Below are 11,165 nucleotides of genomic sequence, written 5' to 3' on the forward strand. Positions count from 1 at the left end.
AATGGACGCTACCATTCACCGTTATGCGCGGGGGTGTGGAATATCGGCCTGTGTTATATCCAGCGTAGTGCAAATTAAAATGTCACGCTAATTGACTGCATGAAATCTGACTACTGTGTGGGTATCGTGGGCGACTACAGTGTCACTGATGTTAAGTGATGATTAATAACCAAACAAAACCGAGTGGTATGATCCATCTCGTTTAGGTCGCAGTTTGGCGTCATAGAAAAAGTAACGTGCGGGAGAAACTTCACTGTAAACACTGAGTGAGCTAGCACGGCTAACTGGCTACAACGAGCAGCAGCAGCTCGCGCACAACGGGGTTCTGCCTGCCTCCATTCCAACATGCCTCGAAGGAAGCCGTTTAGTAATAAACAGAAAAAGAAACAACTTCAGGTCAAGCGCGAGAAAAAGAGAGGTGAGTGGTGGGGTTTTTTTTGTGTGTGTGTGTCCAGCTTAGCCAACGCTGCTTTAGCCGTCAGAGCTAATTTGAGCTAAGCTGCGTTGTCTTAACGAGCATTTCACGACTCCTGTAATAGATTCAAATCGAATCGGTTCTTTTAGGGGTGCAAAACGAGCGATTTCGAAGAGAATCGACTCTTCTGCATTGATTATGAATCAAGACTCCGAGTCAGGGTGAGGAAAACGAGTGAGTTGCGCGCGCGCTGCTTTTGGAAAAGCGAAAGTGGCTGCTTATATAAGTATGGCGGAGTAAAAAAGCACTGCGAAATTTTCCCATGTTGCTGAATGTCAGGTGGGTTTGAAGCAGTGAGCATCAGCAGTGTGTAACGCTGTGACTCTCCGTCCGCAGGGTTTGCTGTATGCGGAATGCCAGTGCGCAGACTCAGTACACTGTTATGTAAGAATGAAGAGAGGAAACAGTGGGGGAATTATTTGGGGGGGGGGGGGGATTTTTTACAAACCTTTCCCTATCCTATTTGGGTTCAGCTTGGAATAAAACAACATTACTCTAAAATCCTGTGCACTTAATATTTCTGCCAGATCTGTGCTAAACTTTTAACATCCATCTATTGCCTTTATTAAACACCTTGTCTTTCCTCTGCAGGTATCTCTGTTTATCCCCCATCCTTATGTACTTCATTACTGATTCTAACTTCTTTAGACAGCCACGTAGAAATAAAGTCACGCTTTGGCTAAATAAGAGCGGTCTCCAGGTGTTGAGCGTAATGTGAACAGGAAAGCAAGAGGTCATATACTGAATATAAAGACATGACTACTGTAAATGGTCGTAACTGAGAGACGATTTAATTACCACATGGAGATTTTGACAGAGGTGCCTTTGTTTTTGGATGCCGCCATCTGACAGCAATAAAATCTGTTTCAGTCACGTCAAATTAACATCTGTGCTTGAGGAGAATCTTTCAGCTGTCATGAGAATGTAGGATTGTGTCGTTGTGTAAATGTGTGTGTGTGTGTGTGTGTGTTTTTGTGAAGGTGATACAGGCTCGGGTCACAGTAGCCGGAACGCGAGTATAGAGAGAGCCATTAGACGGGACAGACAGTCAGACACATCTGACAGCGAGACGACGGATATAAGGAGGATCAACCAGCAGCCTGGCACCAGAGACGGCCGATATGACCCCAACAGGTGAGCAGTGGAGAGGCAAAACCGTAACTCAAGAAGCGTCTGCGTATAAGTTGTAGGAGATATTTGCCTGCTCCGTCAGTTCGAGTTACTTTAAAACACAGGCACAATTTGAGTCGTGTATATACAGTGCATCTCAAACACAGAAAGTGTCTTTCGGTAGCACAATTTATTCAACAGAATGCTGGCTTCAAAATGATTGGCAACCTTAGAATCTATAAGTTGTGATGCTTGTCCTGTGATGCGAGTCTCTTGCTGTAATATAACAGTTAGAGACACATACAGGGATCCATTTCACCGTGTCTGAAGCTCTTTTATATTCTTAGGTTTGTGGACATGGACCCAGTTGTTCAATCGTGCACAGTTTCTGTCTCGATTTATAAGATTGACTTGTTTAATGCTGACCTGTATTGTCACATTTGAACCTTAGAGGCAGCCATGTTTTAGGCTAAATATCAAGGTACTTCAGGATTCATCTTCACAACAGCCTTGAGATCATCAGCCACAAAACAGCTCCAAAATATCATTCACACTGGAGGGCACTGTGTTATGTGTCATTATCTTTACGCTTCAAATATTAGATGAGATCTGCTTCTTCAAATGCTGACCATAGTTCTAATACATTTTTTTGGGTTATGTTTAAACATACTTCGATCAGCCATAACATTATGAGCACTGACCGGTGAAGTGAATAACACTGATTATTGAAGGTACACAAGTCCAACTCTCTTCAAATCTTGATTATGCACACTGAAGAGTCTGTATGAGCTTAAAGCCTACAGGCGAGCTCCAGAAGAGCCTCAGGGTCTCCTATAGTGAATAAGCAATGCCCTAATGAATTTATAATCAAGTCATGAGTGTACACTGATCAGGCATAACATTATGACCACTGAGAGGTGCCGTGAACAACACTGATTGTCTCCTCATCATGGCACCTGTTAGTGGGTGGGATATATTAGGCAGCAAGTGAACATTTTGTCCTCAAAGTTGATGTGTTAGAAGCAGGAAAAATGGACAAGTGTAAGGATTTGAGCGAGAGTGACAAGGACCAAATTGTGATGGCTAGACCACTGGATCAGAGCATCTCCAAAACTGCAGCTCTTGTGGGGTGTTCCCGGTCTGCAGTGGTCAGTATCTATCAAAAGTGGTCCAAAGAAGGAACAGTGGTGAACCGGCGACAGGGTCATGGGCGGTCAAGGCTCACTGATGCATGTGGAGAGCGAAGGCTGGACCGTGTGATCCGATCCAACAGACGAGCTACTGTTGCTCAGATTGCTGAAGAAGTTAATGCTGGTTCTGATAGAAAGGTGTCAGAATACACAGTGCATGAGACAGGTCAGGGCTGTTTTGGAAGTAAAAGGGGGACCAACACAATATTAGTCATAATGTTATGCCTGATAGGTGTAGAATGTTTATTTATAAGTCTATACTAACATTTATTTCAGCCAGAAGTGAGGATGTACAAGCACACAAGTGCACAGTCACACATGCAAATCTAACGTCTTCACCCAGTACAAACACTGCTGTTGTTTTGGCGAAAAAGAAATGGGAGGTTACTTGCCCATAAATCTGTACTATTTCCAACCCTTTTTTTATTCAAATTTGCATTTGAATGAATGAGACAAAGCCGAGCCTTTCCAAAGTATTTCTGTGTACAACCACTGAGTGAAAGTAGTCTTCTAGGTCCTGTTTTTCTTGAGGGATAGACAGGGCCAGGTCTGAGATAAAAGGTTTACTGACTTTCCTATATAGGTTTCGGCTTCACTTTGAAAAGGAGAGCAAAGAGGAGGTGGAGAAAAGGAAGAAGATGGCCAGAGAGAAAATACTGCAAGCAGTTCCAGAGAGAGACCTGGAGATGGACATAAAAGAAGTCTACCCCGAAGAGCAAGGTTTGTCTGCTTTATACAAGTCTGAAAGTCGATATTGTCAAGTTTAATTTAAAAAACACAACATTTCCCTCCAGCTGAAAAGTTAATAATCCTGTTAATAATGTAAAACGCTCAAATCACACACAGCACATTGTCTGCTTTTCTAACTCTCTGTTTTCTTGCTTTGATGCTCCTTTATTTCAGGCCTGGATTTCCCTCGCAGGCCCTCTTGGCATTATGGGATGCGCAGAGAAGAGCTGTTGAGGAAGGAAAAGAAGGCATTTGATGAATTTCTGGAGGCTCTTCATTCCAAGAATCCTACTCACTCCCTCAGCCATTTTGAACACAATCTGGAGGTTGGTTGTGTTTCTCATTAGACAGAGATGTTTCTGGACAGTGCCATTGCAGTCTAAGGTCAGGGTTCCATTAGAGTACAATTGGCCCTGCTCTACATTCCTATTAATGCTGTTTTCTGAGGCTTTACATGCTATTCGCAGCACCAGGCCTCTAAATCCTTTGTATCTCTGTGTAAAGAAATGTAATGAATTTATAACTCTTGCATTAAAAAATTATATGACTGGTATCTCTATATGTTAGTCATTTGCATTTATTTTTTTCTTTCTTTTTCCCTTCTCTTTCTCAGACATGGAGGCAGTTATGGAGAGTGTTGGAGATGTCCGATGTCATCCTGCTTATTGTGGATATCAGACACCCAGTGAGTGCTTCATTAATTCTCACGTGTGTGAGTCCTGTCAGCAGATGGGGCTAACAGATCTGATTATAGATCGGAATTAGCTCTTGTACTTCACTCTGGCTAGCTCCAGCGCACAAGTGAACAGCTTTCATAATTAGTACTATTTAATTTTCTAATACGGTAAACACGCCATTTAAAAAACATCATCTTTTTACAGACAGTCTTGTGACACAGCTCATGCTGAAGTACAATATAATCTAACTTTCATTTTCAGCACTGTTTGTGTGATCAAAATAAGAGTGATTATAATAAGAGTGAAGTAAAAGATGGTTATAAGCCTTTAATGAGGACAATCTATATGTTAAGATTACTCTAGGAGAAATGCCCTATAGGTTCTTATTTTTATGATTTTTTTTGTGTGTGAAATTGACTACTGAAAAGTAAACTGTCAAGAGATCAATTTAGATAGGTGTGTGTTTCCTAAAAATGAGTTTGAGAACAAAATGAGCACAGAAAGGGCTCCCAGGTGTCCAGTATATGTTGTACAAGTGTTGCTAGGTTGCTCCTGGTCTGAACAGCTTCCTCTCACGTGCTAAACTAAGCGGAAACTGTGCCAGCATCTCCTGTTGCGGCCGTGAATACATTTGATATTCTGCCAGCAATGACTCACAGAGGATCGAATACACTAATGCACATGCATACACACACACTTACTAACCTCGTTCAGATTCATTTGCATTTAAACGACACTAGTTTTCATTTTCTTGCCTTTTTAATCTGTGAGAGAAACTATTTTATTTGCAGTTCCTTTACATTGGGATGAGATGCGGATAATGCCTTATCTGCCTTATCTTTCTGACGTCTTCAGGTGCTGCAGTTTCCTCCTGCTCTGTATCACTACATCACAGGTGAACTGCAGAAACAGGTAATTGTGGTGCTGAATAAGATTGACCTTTGCCCCGCGCCACTCGTGTTGGCATGGAAACACTACCTGAGCAATCACTTTCCTCACCTGCAATGTGTGTGCTTCACCTCACACCCTGGACAACCTTACAGCAGCTGTGAGAGCACATCACACCTTTAGTTGTAGCAGCATACTTATGGAGAGGTTTTTCAGCTGCGGTGTTTGCATTCCAGTTATTTTTCTGTCCTTGTATCTATCTTGCCGCAGTGTTTCAGAAAAAACGAATGAGGAGGAAGGGTGGGTGGGGCCAGGCAGGAGGACCAATCCATATTCTGAGGGCATGTCAGGAGATCACAGCAGGAAAAGGTCAGACAAACCCACTGTGTGACAGCAGTTAAGTCCAGCAAGGATTTAAGGTTATGATGTTTATTAAGATGATTTTGTTTTATTTAACAGTGGATTTAAGCAGCTGGGAAAAGAAGATACAAAGTGATGCCTTGGCCATGGGAAGAGAGGGCGAATGGTTTGACGATGGAGTGGAGACTGTGCTGATGGAGCACCACACTGATGTTGCCATGGAGCTGAACAGTCCCACACGAGAACTTTACAAAGATGGAGTTCTTACATTGGGATGTATAGGTAAAATTGTCCCAAAATATCCTGGACTGTCCAGTGTAATAAGACAAAAATCATGGGGCAAAAAATGATGCTTATGTAATCAATAGTATTTTCACAATGACATCACTGTTTTAAATATATTTACATACACTATATTGCTAAAAGTTTTGGGACACTCCTCCAAGTCATTGAATTCAGGTGTTGTTTTTCAGGGGTTGGGCTTGGCCCCTTAGTTCCAGTGAAAGGAACTCTTAATGTTTCAGCATACCAAGACATTTTGGACAATTTCATGCTCCCAACTTTGTGGGAACAGTTTGGGGATGACCCCTTCCTGTTCCAACATGACTGTACACCAGTGCCCAAAGCAAGGTCCATAAAGATATGGATGAGTGAGTTTGGTGTGGAGGAACTTGACTGTCCTGCACAGAGTCCTGACCTCAACCTGATAGAAGACCTTTGGGATGAATTAGAGCGGAGACTGAGAGCCAGACCTTCTCATCCAACATCAGTGCCTGACTTTACAAATGCGCTTCTAGAGGAATGGTAAAAAATTCCCATAAACACACTCCTAAACCTTGTGGAAAGACTTCCTGAAGAGAGTTGAAGGTGTTATAGCTGCAAAGGGCGAGCCAACTTCATATTACATTCATGTGCATCAGACACCTCTGATCCCCACCATGGACTGTTTACAGTAGATATGTTAAGTGTATACAGATGTAAATGCTCAAATAGCAATCATGTGCAAAGAACAGTCCAATACAAATAACTGTGATGACAGATAATTGAAGTAAAGTGCATGTACTTACAAATAATTGCAAATAATAACAGTAACTGTTAATTATGAAGTCTAATGCTGTGGTTTAGTTATTAGATGATTGATGAGATGTACAAACAGTTCATAATGGGGATGAGAGGTGTCTGTGATGAGACCTCTCACTCTCTATGCTTGTGCAATGGCTTTAGTAGAGTTTTCTCAGCTTTGTAATAGCTTGCTTGTCTTCCTTGAACAGGTCCCTTGTCTTCAGGTTGGTTTATCAACAAATGCACAGAAACCCAGGGTTCAAGCCAGGAGTAGACATTCTGTGCTTAATTGTTTTAACAGTAAATCGAACACACCACACCTGAGCAACAGTAAAAGCTGAAATTCTGATATACACCGATCAGCCATAACATTATGACCAGGTGACTTAAATAACAATAATGTGTTAGTAGCAGGAAAAATGGGCAGGCGTAAGGATTTGAGCGAGTTTGACAAGGGCCAAATTGTGATGGCTAGACCACTGGATCAGAGCATCTCCAAAACTACAGCTCTTGTGGGGTGTTCCCGGTCTGCAGTGGTCAGTATCTATCAAAGGTGGTCCAAGGAAGGAACAGTGGTGAACCAGAGACAGGGTCATGGGCGGCCAAGGCTCATTGATGCACGTGGGGAGCAAAGGCTGGCCCGTGTGATCCGATCCAACAGACGAGCTACTGTTGCTCAAATTGCTGAAGAAGTTAATGCAGGTTCTGATCGAAAGGTGTCGGAATACACAGTGCATGACGGGTCAAGGCTGTTTTGACAGCAAAAGAGGGACCAACACAATATTAGGCATACATATGACCAATATTGGTCATAATGTTATGTCTGGTCGGTGTATTGTCTCATATTCATCTTCTGATTTCAAATCAAATGTCTTGAAGCAAAAACAATGGAACCTTGGATCTTGCTTTGTGCTCAGGGGCATTGTCCTGTTGAAACAGGTTCAGCCATTGTTCTTCCAATGAAGGGAAATTGTAATGCTAAAGCATACAGAGACGTGTGTTTTCAACTACACATTGACGAAAGCCCACGTTTACATGGCTGTGATGTTCAGGTGTCCACGAACCTTTGGCTATATAGTATATTCTCCTGTCAATTCCTAATAAAAATCTGTTTGCTCCTGCAGGGTTTCCTAATGTAGGAAAATCTTCAGTGTTGAATAGTTTGGTTGGTAGGAAGGTTGTGAGCGTGTCTCGGACTCCTGGTCACACAAAGTATTTCCAGACGTACTACCTCACCCCTACTGTTAAACTGTGTGACTGTCCTGGACTCGTTTTCCCCTCTCAAGTCAGCAAACAGCTACAGGTAAAATGATTCACACACACACACAGTGCATGGTATAACAAATCAATGCAATGCAAACCCTATTTCCAGAGATGTGACTGTTGGTCTCTGTGCGTGTCAGATTCTGGCTGGCATTTACCCCGTGTCCCAGCTGCAGGAACCCTACAGCTCAGTGGGATACCTGTGCGAGCACACTCCTTTCCTGTCAGTACTGAAACTCACACACCCAGAACAGAGCGCTGAAACACTACACACTCCCAACACGCACGAGTGGACAGCCTGGGATGTGTGTGAAGGTAACTGAGTTAGTGGTGTTCTGTTTAAAATGAACAAGTTTGCAGTTATCATTTGGAGAATCTCATTTATTTTTTATAAATAAAGCACAAAATTAGCTTCCTGTCGTCAGTCCGTCTGTGCGTTGGTTACAGACATAAATAGACATAGATGTTAATGACTTCAGAAATGCTGGCACCAGGGTTACTGTTGATCGCTGAGAGAATGGGAACATATTTCTCATCACCACTTCCCTTCTGTTGCTCTTCCTCGCATGAACAGCATGGGCAGAGAGAAGAGGCTACAAGACAGCAAAAGCAGCACGGAATGATGTCTATCGAGCCGCTAACAGCCTTTTGCGCTTGGCCATGGACGGGCGCTTGTGTCTGTGCTTCAGGCCACCAGGATACACACAGAACAAAGGTTAAAAATATTCTTTATTTTAATTTAATGTTCAAGGAAGTTCAGCAGTTCTGGTGCCCTAGATTTTAACCGTCTCATCCCAGCTCTAGCATTGCCTCAAACCTCTTTCTTTTCTTTTCCTTTTTTCTCTTTAATGCAGTCCCTTTTGTGAGAGATTAAATTAAATGATGAAATTAATACTGTAATTACCCCTTTAGATAAATGGGAGTCCCACCCAGATTTGCCAGAAATCATCGCTTTGCAGGGAAGAAGGCCCGATGATGAAGAGAACGGAGAGAGGGATGAGGACGACGAAGAGTCAAGTTCTGAGCCAGAGGAGGAAGACGACAGAGACGCAGATGACGACGAGGATGCTGATGGAGACGACGAAGATGAGAGCGTGAGGTCGGATAAAAAAGGCAAGGCCTACAGCTTGAACATGTTTGGCCTGCTGGGAGAGAACGAGTGCGAGTGAGGGAGGATTTCAGCGCTCATTCTGTCTCATTCGGTTTCTCCGATTCCCCTCTTATCCGCGTATTAAGAACTCTGTTCAATTTTACTTTTGTTTCTCAGTCAAGTAATCAGTGCTTTCAACGACACTTGCAGATCATACACTCCTTGATATGCCTGTTCCTGCTCTTGTGTAAGCAGCTGAGTGTGTGTACCTCTAGACCCTCTCTCAGCTTTGTATCATGATAGTAATTTAAACGCTTTCATTTCATCTTGCGTTAAGAGAGGTTAGATTGAATGTAATTACAGTCGGCCAATTGCGCAGACTGTGTATCGAGTACAATCATTGATTGATCATGAATCTGTGAGTTCACAGCTTTATTGCCAAAGGTAAGCAGAAGGTCACTAATTTAGAAAGACTAAGAGAAAAGACAAATGGAAGCCTCGGTGCTTCAAGACCCAGCATGCAGTTTCAGAACAAATAAGCCAGGTGCATGATGGGGAAGTCGGTAAATACAACCAAGTAAATACAAAAGCCAGCCATGAAATAAGAGGTGACTATGAGACAATGAGAAGTAGAGAACCACAGAAGTGAAAAGAGAGTGAAGTGGATATCTGAAGCACTTTTTTCAAATCAGGAAGAGCTGTTCAGTTTTTCTGAATAGATCTTAACAGACCAGGGGTGTGACTGACACATAAAATTACTACCTACCCAGGCAATGGGCAGGAAGACACTGAGTCATGTCAGAATTCAATAAATCGAAAGGATCTTTCGTTCTCAGATCACGTTTTTTAAAAGTCGTCATGCATGCATCCTTCGCAGCCCTCCCTGCACTAGCAGCAACGTCTTTGTGATGCTGTGTGTGCCGCCTTTCAAAGAAACTGTTTCCCTCCCTTCATCACTGTCGAGGCTCTGCCTGCTTTTGACACAGCTCAGGGTTTGGGCAATAATAAAGAATGTAATTGAAAGGAATTGTGGGTAATCGCCACCTTTCTGAATTCATTATAATTCCTACGCTCAGACATTCTATACTTGACTGTATTTCTTGGCATTGCTTTTGCATGAGTGCCATCAGACTTTATTTGTTTTGGTTTTTTTAAGAAGAATCTTGATAATGGGACTAATATGATACACATTTGAATTACTGGTTGAATACAAATTTTGTAGTAGGAAAAATATTAGCTTTCAGATTATTAGCTGTACACACAAAAAATGACCTGTTTTTAAGCCATGGAGATGATATTTTGTTACCAGAAACAGATTTCTATAAGGGCCAGATGGAATGGGTCTGTTGTAGGGTTTGTAATGCAGGGTTACAGGGAGTTTTGTGCCTGTGCTCATCACTGAGCTATACTATGCAAGAGTAAGAAGTTTGGTTTTGATTAGAATTGAAGGAGTTTGCTGTGTTTAATTTGCTCCAATGAGAAGGAAAAGACACAGACACCTTCGTGCTGAGGTCTGATTTGCACTGAGTTATATTCATGAGAACACTTAAGAGCTTTTTATTATGGGACATTGAAATGGAGTTGAAGTATTTGATTATGATGGACAGTAACAGAGCACCACATGCTGATATCCAAGGACCATATTCCTCAAATATTCATGTAAGCACTCCTGAATCAGGATTGATACAATCCCAGTGTCGTGTTAAGTCCTTATATTATCTGACATCTTGACGCTAACAAAAGGGACAGGGAACATGAGCCTAGACTTGTCTGAAATATAGATGCCTTATGAATGCAAACAGATTTGCTCTCGAGTGTGCTTCTGTAAAGGGGATGTGTGTCTAGCGTGTGCGAGTGACCTTGTAAACAAATGTGCTTTATTGCTTATATTGAATTGATCTGAAGTAGCCCTCTGCAATAAAGAAGAAATGTCTTGATATCACTCGCTTTATCTCTCTTGTGTTTTTTTTTATCATTATTATTAATCCCAGTGGTTATAGTGAACAGAGGTGGTGCTTTCCTGTGTACATGCATACATGCTATATGACCAAAACTTTTGCCACAAAGGTGAAAGCAGAGAATTGTGTATATAATGTCTTACTCTGCTGTAATATTACAATTTACATTCACTGGAACTAAACATTTTACAGCATGACTGTGCACCTGTGCACAAAACAAGGTCCACGAAGGTTGGAATGGAAGATCTCTGACCCACTCAACACTATTTGAGATGAACTGGAACACCGAGTGCACACCAGGAATCCTAGCACAAAATCAGTCTCCAGTTTCATGAATGCTCTTGTGAAAGGGTGACCGATCTT

The 11,165-nt window shown here is 42.1% G+C and overlaps 1 protein-coding gene across 1 annotated transcript; it reads left to right on the forward strand.

Annotated features, from left to right (window-relative positions):
* Nucleotides 1–76: 76 nt before the first annotated feature.
* gnl1 (guanine nucleotide binding protein-like 1) lies at nt 77–10,786 on the forward strand. Its single transcript, XM_058389204.1, has 12 exons — nt 77–418; nt 1,456–1,609; nt 3,359–3,495; nt 3,679–3,830; nt 4,118–4,189; nt 5,037–5,229; nt 5,340–5,438; nt 5,529–5,711; nt 7,616–7,794; nt 7,895–8,069; nt 8,329–8,469; nt 8,667–10,786. The coding sequence occupies exons 1-12, from the start codon at nt 346–348 to the stop codon at nt 8,921–8,923; spliced, it is 1,815 nt and encodes a 604-aa protein (XP_058245187.1). The 5' UTR covers nt 77–345; the 3' UTR covers nt 8,924–10,786.
* Nucleotides 10,787–11,165: the final 379 nt, after the last annotated feature.

Source organism: Hemibagrus wyckioides, linkage group LG01 (assembly GCF_019097595.1).
Source record: "Hemibagrus wyckioides isolate EC202008001 linkage group LG01, SWU_Hwy_1.0, whole genome shotgun sequence".
Classification (NCBI taxonomy): Eukaryota; Metazoa; Chordata; class Actinopteri; order Siluriformes; family Bagridae; genus Hemibagrus; species Hemibagrus wyckioides.

Coding starts and splice junctions, on each gene's coding strand:
- gnl1 (XM_058389204.1), top strand. CDS start 346: ATGCCTCGAAGGAAGCCGTTTAGTAATAAACAGAAAAAGAAACAACTT. Junction 419..1,455: donor CAAGCGCGAGAAAAAGAGAG/GTGAGTGGTGGG, acceptor GTTTTTGTGAAG/GTGATACAGGCTCGGGTCAC. Junction 7,795..7,894: donor AAGTCAGCAAACAGCTACAG/GTAAAATGATTC, acceptor TGTGCGTGTCAG/ATTCTGGCTGGCATTTACCC.